The sequence below is a fragment of the Danaus plexippus genome, chromosome Z, assembly GCF_018135715.1.
Source record: "Danaus plexippus chromosome Z, MEX_DaPlex, whole genome shotgun sequence".
Taxonomy (NCBI): domain Eukaryota; kingdom Metazoa; phylum Arthropoda; class Insecta; order Lepidoptera; family Nymphalidae; genus Danaus; species Danaus plexippus.
Window position 1 is genome coordinate 653,660 of NC_083559.1, and position 20,254 is coordinate 673,913.

The 20,254-nt window shown below is 34.8% G+C and overlaps 2 protein-coding genes and 1 long non-coding RNA gene across 7 annotated transcripts in view; 1 reads left to right on the forward strand and 2 right to left on the reverse strand.

Annotated features, from left to right (window-relative positions):
• Positions 1-387: 387 nt before the first annotated feature.
• LOC116777885 (uncharacterized) lies at positions 388-9,937 on the reverse strand. The gene is made up of 9 exons (XM_032671667.2): positions 9,824-9,937; positions 9,591-9,680; positions 7,534-7,678; positions 5,363-5,531; positions 3,978-4,166; positions 2,875-3,116; positions 2,592-2,798; positions 1,307-1,502; positions 388-1,080 (listed from the first exon to the last, which is right to left on the reverse strand). The coding sequence occupies exons 2-9, from the start codon at positions 9,672-9,674 to the stop codon at positions 945-947; spliced, it is 1,368 nt and encodes a 455-aa protein (XP_032527558.1). The 5' UTR covers positions 9,675-9,680; positions 9,824-9,937; the 3' UTR covers positions 388-944.
• A 1,155-nt stretch (positions 9,938-11,092) lies between these two features.
• Positions 11,093-20,254, forward strand: part of LOC116777883 (protein furry) — a 58,426-nt gene continuing 49,264 nt past the window's right edge. For 3 of the 5 annotated variants that reach the window (XM_032671661.2, XM_032671663.2, XM_061526613.1), the window contains exons 1-18: positions 11,093-11,292; positions 12,301-12,345; positions 12,649-12,766; positions 13,316-13,498; positions 13,837-13,988; positions 14,091-14,290; positions 14,439-14,654; positions 14,814-14,937; positions 15,123-15,344; positions 15,456-15,690; positions 15,765-16,386; positions 16,820-17,003; positions 17,156-17,340; positions 17,980-18,179; positions 18,381-18,454; positions 18,525-18,646; positions 18,720-18,899; positions 19,491-19,619. In XM_032671661.2, coding sequence (XP_032527552.1) covers positions 12,697-12,766; positions 13,316-13,498; positions 13,837-13,988; positions 14,091-14,290; positions 14,439-14,654; positions 14,814-14,937; positions 15,123-15,344; positions 15,456-15,690; positions 15,765-16,386; positions 16,820-17,003; positions 17,156-17,340; positions 17,980-18,179; positions 18,381-18,454; positions 18,525-18,646; positions 18,720-18,899; positions 19,491-19,619 — 3,098 coding nt within the window. In that variant the 5' untranslated portion in view covers positions 11,093-11,292; positions 12,301-12,345; positions 12,649-12,696. The remainder of the gene's footprint in view (positions 11,293-12,300; positions 12,346-12,648; positions 12,767-13,315; positions 13,499-13,836; positions 13,989-14,090; positions 14,291-14,438; positions 14,655-14,813; positions 14,938-15,122; positions 15,345-15,455; positions 15,691-15,764; positions 16,387-16,819; positions 17,004-17,155; positions 17,341-17,979; positions 18,180-18,380; positions 18,455-18,524; positions 18,647-18,719; positions 18,900-19,490; positions 19,620-20,254) is intronic. The other 2 variants (XM_032671666.2, XM_061526614.1) reach the window with 2 other exon arrangements.
• On the reverse strand, positions 14,472-18,076 carry LOC133320026 (uncharacterized). The gene is made up of 5 exons (XR_009753494.1): positions 17,967-18,076; positions 17,132-17,351; positions 16,803-16,968; positions 14,791-15,269; positions 14,472-14,601 (listed from the first exon to the last, which is right to left on the reverse strand). It is a non-coding gene; the product is annotated as an uncharacterized LOC133320026 (long non-coding RNA).

The following is a 20,254-nucleotide window of genomic DNA, read 5'->3' on the forward strand; positions in this document are numbered from 1 at the left end:
TAAATACAATTTTTATTTCAAAGGTATAAACTTCTTAAAGAATTAATAAAAATATTGAAAATAAAAGTTGATTATATAATTCAGTGTTGAGTAAATATCTTATTTATATAAACAGTCCTTTACTAATTAACGTAGTTTCTCAATAGAACTGACTTATTTCTCCACTTGGTTTATCAAATCGTTATCAGTGTAAACAGTTCGCAGGGGGCGATTACCAAAGATATTGTCAACATTAACATTATGAAAAACATAAACACTTACTTTAATGTTACTTTACAACTACGTCACATAATTTATATTGTATAGCATTCCAGATATGTGAATTTGTAGATTTTACATCAAAGCGCCACCTACAATGGCCGATAGATTTGAGAAAATAATACACAATTGTTTAATTCAATCTCTTTATTCAAATAATAATGAAATTTAAAGCAATCAACTTATGTCGTGTCAGACCACTACGAATTACAAAACTATGGTGGATTCATTATTAGATAGTACAGAATATATAAAATACAGAATATATAAAAAAACACATTAAATGGAAATTTTTAAAAGTTTTCTTATAACCTAATATTCAAATTGAAATTATTAAGAACATAATTGTTGAATGTAACTGTCTTCTTACTAATACTCGCTTTTAATATGGAAAATTCTGTTCCTATTTTTCCATAATTATTTTATTAAACGGCATATTACAATTCTGCTTTTCTCTTGGATATATATTATTTCATTATAAAGTTAAAATATAAGATTATTTTACGAATACAATTAAAAGATATTGTTTAAAAACCATTATGCCTAAGTTATATTTTTTTGCGAAAGTTAAAGAAATCAAGATTACACATTTATCAGCTACGAACAACGCCATCTATTATTGTAATGCCGCAACATCCCAAACGTCATAGCGGTTGCTTCTTGATCCGCTAGATGTCACTAGCTAACTACTTGAGGTAGCACGGAACGGCCTGAGCAGTGCCAAAGATGGCACTAAGAGCGCTGTAGGTAGCCGCCGCGCCTCCCAAGATACCAATGACCAACACTTCCCAACAGACCAGCTTAACCCATCCCGCTACCTCACTGGAAAAAGAAAACAATTATTATTGATACCTTATTACTTATTGATACCTTCTACTAATTACTAAGTTTCCTATGATGTATAAGAAAACTAGCGCACGAAAATTTTATTTGTTACGTCAACAAACACAACAAAAGTTTCAAAAACTGTGACAATTATGAAGTCATACAACGAAGTTCCATTAATTTTAAAACACGATCAACGTTACAAAATGAGAATAGCACTTACAGTGGCGCCTGTCCTTCCCTTGGTGGCTGATTGACAAGGTTCAGGTAGCAGTAGGAGGGTAGCACGTAGGTGAGTAGAGCGATGGTGGTAGCCCCCACAAACGCTAGGATGGTGTAGAAGCGAGGGATGCTCTCCCCGATGAACAGTATACCAGCCATGATGGAGAAACGTACGAGCGTACGGTAGCCGATGGCGTCTAGTATAAAGTTGATATTAAAACACTAATATCTATGAAAAGACTTTTGAACTAACTACATATTCAAAACATACAACGAGTACGCATAGACTAAATAGTGCGTTTCAATTTCTAGCAACTTCATCGCCTCGACAGATTCGGTTATTAAGTTTAGCGTACTACAATAACTAGTCGTGAGCGCAACTTGTTTTACTACATGTACTTACAGAACTTAAACAGCGTTATCTCACTGTCTGGAAATATATTAAATATTTTACCTACAACGTAGCTTTCATGGAATAATATTAAACTAACATCTTGCTATACTGAAATTTGGTTTTTGAAAAATGCTAAAATCTCAAGGAAAGTTTGTAAAAAAATATTGCGAATTTTTAATATGAAATCATCTATTGTTTTAAATATAATTAATAATTTATTTATTTTTTAGAGTATCACGTGAGAGTTACAGTGACAAGGCTATAGGTTATGTCCAATTGAACCGCAGGAATGGTATTTGCATCGTAAAAGGGCGTATATGTCCAGAGCATCGAGTTCGGAGTAAAGCTTACTCAGTTACTTTAACTATTAACGAAAGATTTGAAAAAAATTTCAATGTTTCAATGTGTACTGTGCAGATTCGGCAGGTAAGAAATATTTTAATCAGAAAATAAGTTGCTTAATATTGTAGACAATAATTATTTTTAATGTATTATATATAGATATTTATTGACGATGGCAATGAGATATTATCGGTTAAACGTCAAAACACTATCAATTGTGTGCCACAATGAGGAGAAATTAACATTGTGACGTCACACGCGCTCGGGTTTGCTCGGGAACCTTCGCTTGTTTTCGGTACTTGATTCAAAAAGATAGTTTTAATTTGATATAACTTTTTGATTATAGCGAAAAAAATATATATTGTTTTGTTATAAAACTTATATATGATCATTTCATTTATCAAAATTTTTTTTCTTTCCAAAAACCCAATTATTAATAGAAAAAAGTAAATATTTTTAGAAATATTATATTTGTTTTACAAAATCCAGATCTGGAATGAAGAAATAATCGTATGAATTTATTTAGGAAATATTACTAGTGTCGGCTTACCACTGTTGATGTTGTAGAGCTCCTCCATCTCCTGGCAGACGGGGTTGATGAGGATGACGAAGGCACAGACCAGGTGGATAGCCATCATGACATTGCCGACCAGAGACAGGGGGGTCGCGGACAGTGATGTAGCGAAGTTTGGTCCCACAGACTCGCCGTAGATCGCATAGCCCGCGATCGCGATGGGCAAATACATGGCCAAGATTGCTGGGAAATTTAACGTATTCCATTGTTTTATTCTGATTGACTCTTATTGAAATAATTTAAATCATTAAGAACCAACCAATGAATCCGTACTGCAGGCTCTTGTTGAACTTGGTCTTGTCGGCCATGTCGTTCTGAAGAGTCGGGAATGTGGACGCTCCACCGAAAGCGAACATGATGGTGCCGAAGGCGAGGAAGAAGTCCGTGAAGCCGTGGATGCCCCAACGGAATACGGGGTAAGGTCTGATGTCGTTCATCATTTGTATGAAGTACAGGACACATGCTACCACCGCCGCGAAGAAAGCAATCACTCCCAAGAAGCTAGGGATTAATATATTTGTACATACAACACCGTCACGACCATTATGAGGACACGAAGGAACATAATTGTATTATTTACAAGTAAATTTACTTAATATTTTATCAGTTTTGACAATCTTAACATCATCGTTAACAAATTAGACAAAATGTAACTATTTATTTAAATATTTAATAGTAATGTTTGAAACGTTGTTGTGGAATCGTGGTGGTGAAAGGCGAGTGGTGACTGTGATACGATTATTCCTATTGTGAACTTACAATAGACTTCCGGGAAACCAATGAAGTGTCTTATTGAGTGAACCTGGAATGCTCGAGACTCTTAAAGGGTTCTGAATGATTTCCTACAATATTAACACCACTACGATTCCATTATTTTCTAGGAAATATTATATTTTAAACTTCTATGTATATTCATTGAAACATAATATAGTTTCTTTTCTATCAAATAACTAGATTTCAGAAGTTCAGAAGAACTAGTAAAATTAAAGAAGATGACAGTTTCAAGGTCACGGACCCTACAAGACGTTACAGTAATACTAAGGATATAATACCCATACATATTACTAAGAAGCCGTTGAAAGAACAGATTTACGTATTTACAAAGCGACTTTAATCTCTATTAGGGTCACAAACTAGCAGAAAACGGGAAAATATGTAACTAGAGCATTAATATGTCCAAGTCATTAAAGATTTTCACTTCAACGTAACACTCCGCGCTTCTTAATTGGATTCAGGCGCGTCAACACTTAATTTAATAAGCATATACAGTAAGCTTTTTCCAATCTTTCAGACTTTATTTAGGTTTTGCGTAGCTTCTTCCTGGATGTCGTAGAATGCACCAGTTGGTAATAAAATACTCACGAGAAATCTTTGGGCGTGCCGAAAAGAGTGAGTGGGGTCATAGCCCCCACCACCACTAGGTACCAGATGCAGATCGTTACGGTGGGCATGAGGGAGAGGAACACTTGCTCAATGATCTGAGCAGCCAGCAGTAGATAAACTACCGCCACGCCAAACTGCGTCACTATCATGGCGAGAGATACACCCACGCTGGAATAAATTAAGGCCTTAACATTATAAAACTTTGAAGCCTATTCTGATGAACAATCAATAATTACCAATGATTTAATTGACTTTATTCAAAACAGAGTCATCAAATAAGATTGTCTCATCTTTATGAATTTATTAATTATTAATAGTATATTTTCGACTAACATCTTTGATTTGATTATTTTCACATGTTTCATGTTGAAGTCAATACAAGCCCAAAACAATTAAAATTGCAACAGCAAGTTTTTTTATTCAAATCAGGAAATCTCATGTCCTAAAACTAAAAAATATTTAACAAGGCCGTTCAAGTGAAGCCATCTAAATATTTTCATTTATTAGTGTCGGACACAGATTATTTAAAATAATCAGACAGATAAAATAACACGTCGATAAGGTTTCACTGAAATTACACGAAAAAAAAGTTACAATTATTCTAGAGACAAAATAGAAGTTTCTTTAACATAAATCCATGTTTTGCACGAAGATCCGCTAACCTGTTAATACTACAGGATTTATAGGACTAAAGTACTTAAATATATACACATTTTCGTTTCTGTGGATTTTGTGTTATGCCAAACCAACTCATAAAAAATACGACATATCGCTAGTAGGCAGCACAGGATTGACAAATGTCAATGAAGGTTTTTATGTCGTTTTTATCGTAACAAAATCTCGAACGTCGATAAAAAAATGAATAATAATACTGATTTTAAAGTTCATTAATATAAATAATTCTATATATAAATAACAAGTTCGGTGATACGTAATACGAACTGACTTTTGGCGATCCGTGTTGGTTACGCAGATTAATTAAATATGCAAAAATATTAAAAAAAACTAACCCTTCCTTCTTTCGGACTCTAGTAAAACTTTTATTTTATTGTATGAAATACATAACTGGAAGAGAACATTACGTCTAAAGCCTCTATCATTATCATAATACAGACAACATAACTGTTTTAGACCGACATCTTTAAATAACCCACGTGTTAATTATACTATACAATAAAATAAACAAGTTAATACAACCACTTTGTAGCTTGACATTTTTGAGCGGATAAATCCGTATAAAATTTATTCAAATTCAATGATTTCCATCTTATGACCTTTTCAATATTCTATCCCCACAAATTTATCGACGCCTCATTATATAATGATATACTCGTATTATATATAAATGACCGTGGGAACATTACCTCCAGAATTTTCCAAGAGACTGTTCGGCTATGATGGCGTAAGGGTTTCTTTTCCTGGTTCTCATTTCAGGGTCTCGGCTCTCGATGATGGTCCAGCAGTCTCCCAACCTCCTGCCGCTGAAGGCAGCCAGGAGGCACATCAGCACTATCAAGGGAATGCCAACCCATCCTGGAATTGAAGGAATGCATAACATCCCAATTAATACAGGCAGCTCGGTCATTGCTAACTCCGCTATATCTAATTATACTTAATTCTATATAACTAAAATTCATTAACAATTTTAATTTGAAAAATCAATATTATATTGGGCAAAGATCGGAAAGTTAAAATATTCGTTTTTTATGTTATCCTTTTTAAAATAAACTCACGTCGCAAAGCTAATGATAGCAGCTTTAATGTTAATATGTATGAGTAAGTAAAATTAATCGAATAATATTAAAATTTTCGAATTTATTATGAAAGTACATACATATCATGCAACACCTACAATCCAAATGTACGAAATATATTTAAATAATTAAATTCAATTTTAAATGTTGTATTTCGTCGAACCGAATTATTAAGACTATGGTCTGATTATCATAAGTAGTGGTCTGACTCGTTTTAAGGTCTCTTTCCCTCTCAGAGTGTTTAATGAGAGAGCTTATGTTTTTTTTTCTATAAATAGAATGTACGTCGAAAAAGTTGTTCCATAAAAGCCGGTGATATAACGACCTTTTCCGTATATGAAAGTTTTAAGCAAGTTTTGGGAATGATTTAAAAAAAATATATAACATTTATTTAATAAAACAGTTCGTACTTGGTAGGTATTATGTATTATAATTTAATACGACGCTCAATGTCATAAACATTAAGGTTTTAATTATGTTTCTTTTTTCTGTTTATTCTAATATTTTATCCACAATCATTAATTTATGTTAATATCGATATAAAAAAAAACCTCGTAAAATGAAACGCGAGTCTCGGTCTTATGTTACCGCGACACTCGCGTGCGTTGACTTGTACATAATAGAAAGACATGTAATTTCTGTATCGTTGCTATTATAATTTAAATAATATTTATAGGTATCAAACTGTAGACTGCACTCTGTTTGCTTTTCATCAACTGTCCTAGATAACATCTTTCATAAGTGTAAAACTAATTTACTATTCGTGATATTTACTGTCTAGATTATTTATCAAAGTAAATCATTTCTAAGTTATAATAACATTATTATTAGACAGTGGATACATAAGTCAGCTAACTTAAACCTAATACAAAATAAAGAGTCTCGGGTTAAATACATTTTGTATGACACCACGAGTTCGGCTTAGGTATGTGTCGAAATTTAACAAAGTAAGTGGAAGCCAAATTAACGCAAATATATTTCCTTATCTGATAAGTAAGAGTGCATTCGTACAACCAAGAATATAACATATAAATATTGTAAAAAAATAATTATATAATAATTTCGTAACCACGTCCCAAAAGTATGAAATTTCAATGGATATAGTAGAAAATTATATTTTAACATAAACAAAGTATTACATAATGTACACATAATAACCACTTTTAACCAACGTCAAAAACAAAGTCAATACTTTACGCAAAAATATGTAACATTACCCATTTTAAATATGACTTAAAAACGCCTCGTCGTTTACCTACTTCTACATATATGGCATTCAAAACCTATAAGAAAGTCTAAACATTAGAGCATAATTATTCAAACTGCGCTGTCGACTACCGTTAACAAAGAACAAAAAACGGCATTCCAATAAAAAGGTTTAATATATTATAATCAATAAAAATCTGATGAAAGTCACCAAAATTCCATTCGGAAGAAAACAGTACCCAAACCTGTCAGCGTGTAAAAAAAAAAAAAAACAAGATTACCTATGTTTTGGAAACCGGTTTGACTGTGATGAGAACATTCGCTATTGGCTCAATAATTTTGTTATTTTAATATATTAAATGTAAAGCATTCGCAGAGCACAAACACGTTTCCTTATAAGAAATATCTCAATAATAATATTTTTATTTTGATGTATTCTTGTGTTATTTTTTAAGGGACCACTTTGCATTTATGTAACAATGTAGCTTGCATGCAATAATAGTATCTAAGATGAATGTGTTAAAGTGTATTTCGCTTATGACATACATATGTTCAGCAGTTTAAATATGCCATACCGGTTTTGACGACAGCCTTCGGAAGAGCCAGGACACCGCTGCCAACCAGCTCACCAGCGATCAGAAAAGCTGTTTGGTTCATCGACAGACCTCCGCTGATGCCATTCTTGCTGGATTCTCCACCGCTGCCACCTTCTTCGATACCCTGGACATGGAATTACATTTAAATCCACAGGAATTTTATCTAAAAGACAATATGTATCAATGAATGAAAATCACTGCTGGAGTAGAGAATATTCTCGACAAAATGTCGACTATACTAATTTGATATAAATGTTTGCATGTCACAGAGAATATTACGTGAAGCAACCTGTCCATAATTACCGTAATAATGAAATCCTTGACGAATGAGAGGACATTTATTTTTACTGTATATTAAGAATTCAAATTTAATATCAATAAATATAATATTTATTATATAACGACTGGACTTGTATAAGATTTTCTTATTCAGAGCAATTTTTATACATTAATAAGTTCGGTTTATTTTTAAAGTCAGTTTATTTTGTTAACTTAGATAATTAACATCTTTAACTTTTAGATCAATAAATCGATTTGTTTTTACGATTGCAAGTATTCGGAAGACTAAATAAAAATCTCATCATCGATACCGCAATGGAAGAGAGTAAAATCTATTTATTTTTTTATAAACAAAACTCAGATTTTAGGTAAACAGTTAGACAATACAAACTAAAACTATAGTCGTATTTTAAATGGTTGTTATCAGTTAGTTTACCCAGGATACCTGTCAAGATAACTGTGTTAACTTGCATGCTGTTTTCTGTTTACCAACTTAAAAAATTGTGGGTTCCGAATTCGGATGGGCGTATTTTTTACCCCACAAGTACATTTTTTATATTATTGTGTATAATACTTTGGTGCGTTACATCTTGTCACACTTGTTTTAAATTTCATTTAAATACTCTATTTAATTGTCCTTACACAGCGGAGGAAGATTTTTATGACCAGAATTTCCGAACAACTTATGTAACCTATAGCTACATAAAAATATATAGATTTAAACGATGTGCTGCGCACAGGTTGAATTCCTATCTTCTCATTTCGGCAGAATTATTATTGAAAAACTGTTAACTATCCGTATAAAGTGTGACGTTTGGAACTCGGGGTAAGCCACAGGTTAGTATCAGGTCTCTGACATTCGATACTGTGGGAAATATTGTGCTTTGAAATCATGATACAGGTTTACATCGAGGGCGACGTTATTTTAGTCTACCAGCCTAATATTTATCTGCACTGAAGTATGTATTAAATAACTATTTATATGAGAAACAAAGCTCCCTTTGTTTCTTATCACATTGGACACAACACTGGTGAGATTCTTTAAAAACGATGACGCTATTCGCCTACGCTCTTCATGAACATGTTTCAAAATATTAAAATTATATATATAAATAAGAAATCATTAGAAACTGGTGTATTTCTTGAATGGATTATACTTATTACACTTGTGTCTCAAGTCCCATAGATTTTTCATATGCAGACTAAGACAAAACCTTTAAAATGTATTAATATTTACGTGTATTAGTATTGATAACTTTCAAAGTGATTACACGTAACTTAATGTCTGTTATTCTACACGTGACATACATTTCATTCTATTAAGCAAACTAACTCTTCTAACTATAACAAAACATTGTCAATAATTATTTTTTTTATAAATAATTATATATCTATGTTTTAATAACGAGGGAAGCCATTTAAATTATTCTAAATTTTGAAATAATATTAACGACCTATTTAATTAAGAGCCATGGACTGTTAAACATTGTGCAATATCTAATAAACTTATAGTTAGCCTTCATAGCTTTTATAAAAACCGGTTCTAAGACGAAGAAGATTCCATTCAGTATATAATGTGATTCTGGTTTAAGTATTAACGAAAAATATAGGTGTCTCTGAACATTTTGATATAATCACATAACATCACATATTTTATAAAGTATTCATCAAAACAATTACTTCTAAAAAAAGTTTGTGTGTAATATAAAGTAAGAGTTTTTTTTTTAAAATCCCATTGATATTTTTGAATATCTCACCACTTTAGGAACGAGGGGTGTAGACTCCGTCGCAGGCGACTTGCCGGCCGACAACGAGACCTCCAAACCATTTTTCTTAGACATGTTTACCTAGCAATACACAAAATAATTGAGATTGTTCAGTAATATATATCAATAATCACTGATATTTATGTCATTTCCTGAATGATCGACCGGTGCTATCGTTAAGTATAGCTTCCGGTTATCAACAGTTAAATTGTACGGTTTCTTACCCGACACCGCGCTCGACGCACATCCGTCCACAACGAAGATCCGAATAAAACTCACTCCTGAACTCAACAGACATCGCTCTTGGCGTAGGAGCGGTTACATTTTTTATACATTTCATATTAAATAGTTTCGAACTCTAAAACGTCAAATGGCCTAATGTTAAAATTTTTTTTAGCTTACAATTTGATAAACATTAAATTCAGTAACTCAATAATTTACATTTAGTTACAATAAAACATGTTTTGAAACTACCAGCAATAACAAATTAGTGGAGGTATCTAACATTAACGTGACGTACTTGAACCTAAATCAGTTTGTCAGCTATGAGCTAGGTTACTGTAATCCTTTCTTTAATATGTTTTATATTAACAATTTGAAAAATTGATTAATATTTACTAGTGTCCCTTAATAATATTTTATAAATATGAAGTGTTAATTTTTTATAAATATTGAGTACTTAAATTACAACATATTAATAGCAGATTGTAAAAATCAAATTACTCTAAAATAAAGTTTCTAGTAATAAGTACATATTTCTCAACGCTATTCTTCTGCTTCTAAAATTCTACTTATTTATTGTAGATAGCCTGATATAAAAACATAGCAAAAACTTAAAAGCGATACTCACTCTCTAAGTTTATTCTTATATTACCATTATATTAAAAATATTATACTTTGAACCTGTTGCTTTTTAAATATTGGGTTAAAACAATTTTATACTTAATTCTATATTTTATATTTCTTTTTTATTGATATAGTGCATTCATCAAAAACGGCTTCATTTCCATTTACCAGGCTGTCAGTAGCGTAGTGACAACGGGTAGGATAAAAATAATAGTATATACAATATATAACTACCGTCACCAATTTGTATCAAAGGTATTGTTGATATCCAAAGATGTAGAGTTGTTATTATAATTAAGAAAAAATAAGTAGAAAGAGATTAGAGAAAATTTTAAAAACCAAATGAATCACTTTATTCCGTAACAGAAGATCACTTTAGCATGGACATCCAAAATCAAGTACTAATAAAACAAATTTTAAAGCTTTTAGCAATATTATTATTAGTAAGAAGCGAGGGCTTTACATTACCTAAATTATAAAATTAATAAATTTAATATTTTTTCGCTTCACATATTTGACTTAAGATGCATAAAAAGAAACCGAAAATTATTCATAGACAATATAAATCGATTAAATTTCAGAGTGCGGTGACCTTCACAAAACGTATAACATAAACGTATATATTTCACTTGGTCGCTTAATCCTATGTGTCAAATAAGATAAATGCTATAAAATCTCTATCAAGTATCAAGTATCAGAACCGTAATAAAACAGCTAAATTGCTAATGACGACGAGATTGTGGAAAATTTTATTAATTTAATTCTATCACAGTTTATTTATTGTCTTTTTCGTTAATATGTTATCATTACCCGTCATCGTTGGAACCATGACAGACTAGAAGACTAGGTATTTAAATCTTATTTTTAGCTTGTTTATCAATCCTTTTGTGTTATGTGTTCGCTTTTAATGAAAAAATATATTTTTGAACAAAGATTTTAATCATAATATTGTAATTTTAAGCACATATGGATCCTAATTTGGAATGTAATAGTGTCTATTGATTGTAAGAGCATACTCGAGTGTAACAAAAGTTGTTACGAAAGGATAAAAATCAACAAAACAAAGCTAAAACAAATAGTTATTTTTATTATTGCTGTTAAGATTTCTAGACAGCTTAATGAAAATTTATTGTTTAGTTGAACTGGTGCAATGGTGACCTAGGATATTGAAAATAAATTGGTCAAAGAATTAATTATGATTCATCATGAATCTGTTTGATATCATTGTACTTTCTAATGAGCATATCCTCTATATATTTTTATCTTGATAAGCAAAGCGAACTGGTTATATTTTTAAGCAAGCACATTAATTTGCTGTTATGTTTTTGGTTTAAATATAATTTTTTGGTGCTAAGTACACATTATAAATCACACCAACAAGGGTTTGATAAGGATTTAGAAGTCAGCTTATTATTTACTGATCTTAATCAGCATACAGAAGAAATTAACTCACCTTAAATAACCATAAAAGTTTATTAGATTACAATCAAAATACATACATGCATTTAATTCGGAAATACTTTTCATAACACACATGTGAAATAATTCAATGCTGACGAATGGTATTATTATTACTTCTAATGTATCTTTGATCTGTGATACCAATTGTTGCAAATGTGGCGGGCAATTTTTAAATGATTCAACAAGGGCACTACTATAATAGACAGTTTATTCAGCTGTGTCGCTGCAAGCACTTGTGAATTACTTGATGTGGCCAAGCGATGTTTAATTGAAAAAGAGTTCCGCCGATCATAAAAATATCGAGTGGACAATAAATGCTGATTTTTTCATACAATAGTTGAATAACAAATGTCTGGTATCACTTTACTTATTTTGATATGTTCTCTTTTTGTAGGAAACATGTTGCGGATTGGAATTTTGCCTTACAATGTATTTAGAGGTAAGGCTTTTAATTTGTGTTTATCGGAATCATTGTTGAGCTTTGTAGCAACATTTAGATGACTGTTATTCATTTACATTCATATTATTATTTTTACACAGCCTTACGCTTCCGCATAAAACATTCTACGTAAAATAGCATAGCAATGCCAGCTACATCTCTCTCTTATGCAATGCAAGCAAATTCACATATCAGAACTACAAACGTACATGTTTTTTGATTGAATATGTTTGTCTCACTTACATCATGATTCCACGGTTTTAGCATTAATTGTTTGTGTATATTTTTTTTTTTCAATTTTAGTGAAATAATCACAATCCACCATAGAAACCTAGCAGACTAGTATTCAATATGATGACTTCTGAGGAGTCAGACTCTTTGAGTAACATACCGTCAGACGGACATCCCGAAGATGCATCAGGTTTGTGCACATGGGTACAGTCATCAGCAACCGCATCACAATTTACTATATCTATATTTTATGTGTATATAAAAAATCAATTGAAATACATGTAAAAGATTTGTCTAAATCATATGATTATATTTTTTCTTTTCCTTTCTGTTTTGCTTTTATCTGTTAGTGATAATTATGATATATTTTTAATCTGTTATTCTATCATGAATCTTAGCCTATGAGGGTTCTTGTGTTTTCAAAAGAGCTATATGTTTCATAAATCAACCAATAATTAGAGATCTCTGATGCATGTTGCCAGAAAACCACTTGCTCAACAACCTTATAAGCTATACATTTATTAGACTTCATTGTATTGTCCCACTTCAAATGGGGAGGTTATGTTTTTATGATTATAAATATTTCGATTGGTGTTTTATACGAAATTTACAGAACTGATAAAGACAAGGTTTGTTCTTTGAGTACTTAAGAATTCACTGTATGTTATATTAAATTCCAATAAATACTCCCTTACAAACATAACTATTCTTCTATATGTTTTTATATTTTTCTTAACAGTGTCCGGTACAGAGGAAGCTCCATCATCCATGGTGTCAAGTGAAGCGGAATCTGAAGGCAGTGTGGTGTCGGAGTCACGTCATGAGACCGCCCTCGCCGATCAAGACTCCAGCTTCCTTGACAAGACAGCCACAGATGTCCGTGCTGTTGGCAGCACATTGGCTTCACTCGTATCAACTAGAGGTACAGCCAAAGACTTATATATATTTGAATGTAAATATAATAATACATATATATATACATTTGAAGTTACATCTAGTGAGTTAGTTATATAAATTTCAAATAGGTCTATTAAAACGGGTCTGTATTGTATGTAATTTTATAGCTGACCTTGATATCTAACCATTCATTACTGCAAAGCAATATCAATTATGGTTCGGTCTTGATCAATACTTTAGACATGGAAAGTAATATTTATCACTTTAATGCACTTGGACTTTAACACATCAAAGATGATTATGTTTTATAGGGAATACATTATCAGAATCATATCTGTGACAAATTTGTTATTTTGGTCCAAGGGTCTATGCTGCCATGGGGTCCCAATAAAGGCGCCATAGTGCCGACCGCTGATTCCGACCTCCGGCCCGGAGAATTTGTGATGCGGCTGCTGTTCACGGAGTTCACGGTTCAAGCGGAGAGGAAGATGGAAGCGGTCATGGCGGAACAACTGGTATGCTTCATGATAAAATATATAAATACTTATGTACATTGCTATTTCATTCCGCGGTTATATCTGTATTATCTCGCTTATGATTATTTCATACAATTACAGGAAAAGCCATTGAACAAGACTCTTCAAAGGGGAGAGGATCCGCAACTGGATCAGATTCTATCAGCATTTGGCACGGTTGCTGAACACTGTCTGCCATCTCTCTTGAGAGCACTGTTCGGTTGGCTGGAACGACAAATGGCTGAATCACCACAGCTCAATGAACAAACAAAGAAACCTCACCAGGACTTAAAGAACAAAAGGTAAAATTAGTTCTTAGAGTATTTACTTGATTACTCTCAAAATATGATATTTAATGGCATTACAACTGAATAATTAAATAATATGTCTGCTTTGTTCATAAGCAATTTGGATATATGGAAATATATAGTTGCTTTTTCATTTTTCTAGCATAATCCACATAGTATCAGGTAGTGGTGCAGGCACAGAACAGGTGGAAAGAAGCTCGGAGGAGCTTCAGGCGGAAAGACGAGATCTTGCTGTAGAGTTCTTGTTCTGTCTTGCTCTGATAGAGGTCTTAAGACAATTGCCATTTCATCCCGGCCATGAAGATCTAGTGCATTACATAGAAAATGTTGCCTTCAAGCGGTTCAACTATAAGGAAGGGTGAGATGATTTTGATGATATACGTATATTATTATGTTTAGTAAGGAATTATAATGCGGGTAAACTGGAAAAAAAAAACATTCATGTAGATTGGCAGTAAAAAACTTAAAGCGAAATATAACTCGGATATACGAACTTGTTTAATCATTTTATTTGCAGGTTACAGTCAAATCCCAACGCAGCAAATGTTCACATCATAGCCGATTTGTACGCGGAGGTTATCGGCGTGTTGGCGCAATCCAGATTTGCCTCGGTCAGGAAACGTTTCACAGCTGAATTGAAGGTTAGGAAATTCCTGATGAGGAACTATACGCAAGTTTTTCGGAGGCAACATAATTTTATTATTAGCTAAAAAAATAATGCCCGATATATAGGCTTGCGATGAATAATAGTATTTAAACAAATTTTTATGTTATAATGTATTATGTCGAAGTTTCTTTTTCTAATAAAATATAAATAATATATAAGGAGCTGAAGAGTCGTGAGCCGTCGCCGCACACAACCCAGAGCATAATATCCCTGTTAATGGGTATGAAGTTTTTTCGTGTGAAGATGGTCCCCATCGAGCAGTTCGAGGCCTCCTTCCAGTTCCTCCAGGAGTGTGCGCAATACTTCCTGGAAGTCAAAGACAAAGATATCAGACACGCACTCGCCGGCCTGTTTGTTGAAATTCTAGTGCCCGTGGCAGCGGTAAGTTTAAACATGTTTACTATAATACTATCCTATATAAGAAATTTTATTGCCCGAACTTCTTAATATATTCTTTCTTGTGTTTATATTTAAATTTTAATGTATTTACAGACTGTCAAAAATGAGGTGAATGTTCCATGCCTGAAGAATTTCGTGGAAATGCTGTACAGTCACACTCTAGACGCGAGCACCAAATCAAAACATCGCCTCGCGTTGTTCCCTCTGGTTACCTGTCTGCTCTGTGTATCTCAGAAGTTATTTTTCTTAGCCAATTGGCACTGCTTTCTGGCTATGTGTTTGTCTCATCTAAAGAACAGGGATCCCAAAATGTGCCGAGTGGCTCTTGGTGAGATTTAGATAAATTAAGTTTTTTCTAACAATAAATGGAGCAATTTTCATTATAATCTTTTTTTGTTTCAGAGTCCTTGTATCGACTGCTATGGGTGTACATGATTCGCATCAAATGCGAAAGTAATTCGGCTACCCAGTCACGACTTCAGAGTATCGTCAATTCGCTATTCCCCAAAGGATCCAAAGGTGTCGTCCCGAGGGACACTCCCCTGAATATATTCGTCAAAATAATACAGTTCATATCGCAGGAGAGATTAGACTTTGCGATGAGAGAAATAGTCTTCGATCTCCTAATGGTCGGACGGCCGATTAAGATAATTCTCACGCCAGAAAGGATGTCAATAGGACTCCGAGCGTTCCTAGTGGTCGCGGACAGTCTGCAACAGAAGGAAGGCCAGCCGCCGATGCCACGCACATCTGGCACGTTACCTTCGGGGAACACGTTGAGGGTGAAGAAGACCTTCTTGAACAAGATGCTGACGGACGAAACAGCGCAGTCCATCGGCATGAGCGCTTACTTTCCTTACGTCAGAAGAGTCCTGGTTGAAATACTTAGGGCGCTAGACGCCCACTACGGTAGACCGTTGATGCTGACCAACACACAGAATGTAACCAAGGAGCAGGAAATTAACACCGGCGAGAGGAAACCCAGGATAGATTTGTTCAGGACGTGTGTAGCAGCTATACCCAGGTAAACAATATGCGAGAGTTCATTGTATTATTAAAATATCGAACAGAAAATGATGAAACTTTCTGGTGGCGTAGCTTAGACGGCAGAATAATATGTGCATAACAGCTTAGTCATACGTTCCGTGTTTTTCCATAGAGAACACTTCGTGGAAGTAGTATTTTGTTAGTAACATGTCAGACTAAATTGCTCTGCCAGTTGGGTTACAAGATCTATTTTTTTTAACTATCCATCATTCATTTCTCTCTGAACCTTATTCCTAACTCTCGCGTATTGAGATGAGGCCATAAACTTATTTTAAATTAACTTGATCAAAAAAAAAATACAGTTCGTGTATAAATTATATTCAGTACACGAAATACTAATATGTATAAGTTTTTTTGTTAGACACGCTGTTTCCGGTGAGTGAAGCATTTTACCCGTTTTTATTTTCCAGGTTAATTCCAGAAGGGATGAGTCCTAGTGAGCTGGTGGATCTCCTCTGTCGTCTAACTGTCCACATGGACGAGGAGCTCCGAGGCCTGTCCTTCCAAAGTCTCCAGACCCTCATAGTGGACTTCCCAGAGTGGCGGCAGGATGTATTGGCTGGATTCACACAGTTCTTAGCTAAGGAGGTTCAGGTAAACATTCCCATAACATACTACGACTACATTCAACGTTAGCCGTGCTTTAGAAATATGTTTTTTCATATCTTTACAGAATCGATCGTTATTGTCAAGTACCATGAGAGTAAAAAAAAACTTCTCACTTGATTCTCATTTGATATTTATAGGACACGTCTCCTCAACTGGTCGAGAACGGTCTTCGGATGCTGTTGCAGCTGATCACCAGCTGGAAGACTGGCGAGGGCGCAGCCAAGGAGTTGGCGGCGGTAGTCAGGGGCGCTGAGGCCTTGGCTCTGGTGATGCTATGCCAGTGCAAATCCTACCCGAGACGACTAGCAGTACACATACTTAGGTATTATATGTCTGAAATATATATATAGGATTCTAACAAAATCATAAAAAAATATAGTTGTCTTATAAATTCAGTACTTTTAAATAACAAATAAAACCTTAACATGAACAAAATAATTATTGTCTTAAACCAAATCACCTTTATTAAGTCAAATTCAATTTACAAATCAAATCGCGCCGACAAAATTATTCCCGCGTAAAAAGTGAACAAAACAAATGTCATCGCTTTAACGTCACTTTGGGCGTTAAGGTTCGTTCGAGAATTTAAAGGTTCTGTTCAAATTGTGTTCCGTAAATATATATATAAAGCAAAGTCGAGTTACTCACACTATTCAGAAATAGAGCGGCTATACGGAGTTGGTTGGAAATTTGTAGGGTGGTAGCTAAGAACCAGGAGAGAGAGATAGGATACTTTTCATCAGGCCCCGCAAAAAAAAAAACAAGTATCTTAATAAAAATCACTTTCTGTGTATTTACCGACTTTAAAGCGGAACAGTTCGCCCGATCAAATATACATTTTTAATTCTGAAACTGACGCAGACGAAGCCGCGAGCAGAAGCTAGTATGATATAAATGCTTTGCTATTATACCGTTATATTGAGACGCTTTCCAATCACTTATACTAACAATATATGTCCAGGGAGACGAAATGTCTGCTTGAGCGTCTGTCTTTGAACCGCGACGAGCCGGCGCTGATCGACGCTGCCGACGCTCACGTGCCCTACTTCACGGAGAAGTGTCTGCCCATCCTGCCACCGGCTGAGAAACAAGCGGTACTGGCTGCGGGTCAACCTGATCTGGTCTGGGTAGCTGAGAGGAACCACGCCGTCTGGACCGCTGGTGAGATAATGGACCACAGAGTCTGTAACATTTAGATAGTTTAATTTATTGGATTGTAATATGTTTGTAGTTGGACCATAGAACTTGTTATTCCTAGAGACGTTCCTCTTGAAAATGGTAACTTCATGTCTGTTCCAAATAGTTTAGACTTTTACGCTTTTAAATATCTACCCGCTGCTTTATGAGATGTAATATGTCTAGGTTTGCAACACGACGACACGACATCTAAGAACAGTTGGAGCGGCAGTTCTTCAAACGGCGCTGATCCTTGGGAGGTTGGGAATTTTAATGTTATTATAGTACGAATATTGTGACAGATATAAATGCAATGTGTTTTATATGTAGGTGGTGTTGTTTGGACTGCTGGAGCGTAGTCGCGTGCCAGCACAGTGTCACGCCACGATTCTGCAGGCCTGGCCGATACTACACGCGCGTATACACGCGTTATACACCATCATAGAACCGGCGTCAGTATAATATTTATTTCATACATTATTGCTATATGATGTGAGTTTTGTTTACGTTGAAGTTATCTTCCAGGCCGGTGAACGATAACAGAGCTTCCCTCCTATCCCGCGGCCCAGCTCTTCCTCGGAAGCCCGAGAAGGAGCGTGATGGATACATGCAAGTCTGGAAGTATTACATGACCATGGCCTATCTGGTCGTACCAGCAGTTCCCAGCCCGGTCATAAGATGCGCCAGCCCGGATCTCAGTCTTAGGTACCATTACACCATACAACCACATATTTGGACTGTTCTATCTAAGTGGAATATAACAGCATCCCCATAATGCACTCCTCACTGAGATTTTTAACTATCGATCCTATTAAACAATTAATAACATTTCTCTATTAATCTGTAATATGAATACAAACAATAGTTCACACGTCACACGGACAGACGAATGTCACACATATATATATAGCTTACTATTGACATTTATATAATATGTTGTTTTGATATATATATACGTATTTCGATTGCAGTATTATGTTGATGATAACCCAAGTAGATGTCCCTATTTGCTGTCGTGTGAAGTTACGTTTACGCTACACGTGTCTGTAAACTATAGTCCCATAGATAATTTGATACTCCCATATGATGAATGCGAACCGATTTTATTGTTCAACACTCACACACACGTATATATTTATAATGTTAATATATTTTTATTTAATAAATGGCCGAAGCTCCGTCCGACAGAAAAATAATAATGTCGTTATCTGACAGCATCCGAAGTCCTGGTGATTACGTATTGTTCGATCGCCGTGATTGGTCGTTAATATGAAAGTGTTCCGTGATTGGTCGTAGCGCTGATGCGGAGCGCCCGGATTGGAGCGCTCCAGCGCTGAGCTCGTCCAGCGAGAGCCTGAACACGCCGGGGGGTTTCTTCACGCTGCCCCTAAGCTATGCGCGCTCGCACAGGCACAAGCGGACGAGGTGGCCTCATGCACGTCACATCAAACGTTCCCAGCTTACGCATTGTCTATCCGTGATGAAGCAGTTCGCCACCGTCTGTCATCATGGTCATGTTTCGCACCCATGGCACCGCTATAGCATCCCATCGATACTAAGAAACCCAGCGCCCTCTGACCCCCATCGACAGCCCCATCACCCCCATCAGCCGAACTTTTCAAGGACTACCTCATATTCTCAAGGATTCATTGACCTTTCGTTTATCGAATGTAACTAACATATTGGTTCGATCTGAACACGGACTGCGCCATGAGAGATGCTATCGCAAACCTTCTGTAGGCTATTAACTTCGTATGGCAGCGTTCTATTGCTATGTATATGCATGTAATCATATTTATATACCCATTTCCTTATTTACACACACACAGAAACACACACACACACACACACACACACACACACACACACACACACACACTGGAACACATGACACATACACACACATATATACAAACGGCCAGTTTTACATCTGCTGCTTGATTTAGTTTTAATTCTAATGTCATTACTTGTACATTTCTGTTCACGGATAGCGCGCTCTTCCTTTCTGCGTGTCCGGAAACGCTATGGGGGTAAAGAGTATAGAAACATACATTAATACA

Coding starts and splice junctions, on each gene's coding strand:
- LOC116777885 (XM_032671667.2), bottom strand. CDS start 9,674: ATGTCTAAGAAAAATGGTTTGGAGGTCTCGTTGTCGGCCGGCAAGTCG. Junction 3,117..3,977: donor GGCACGCCCAAAGATTTCTC/GTGAGTATTTTA, acceptor ATTAATCCCTAG/CTTCTTGGGAGTGATTGCTT. Junction 2,799..2,874: donor CCTGCAGTACGGATTCATTG/GTTGGTTCTTAA, acceptor TAAATTTCCCAG/CAATCTTGGCCATGTATTTG.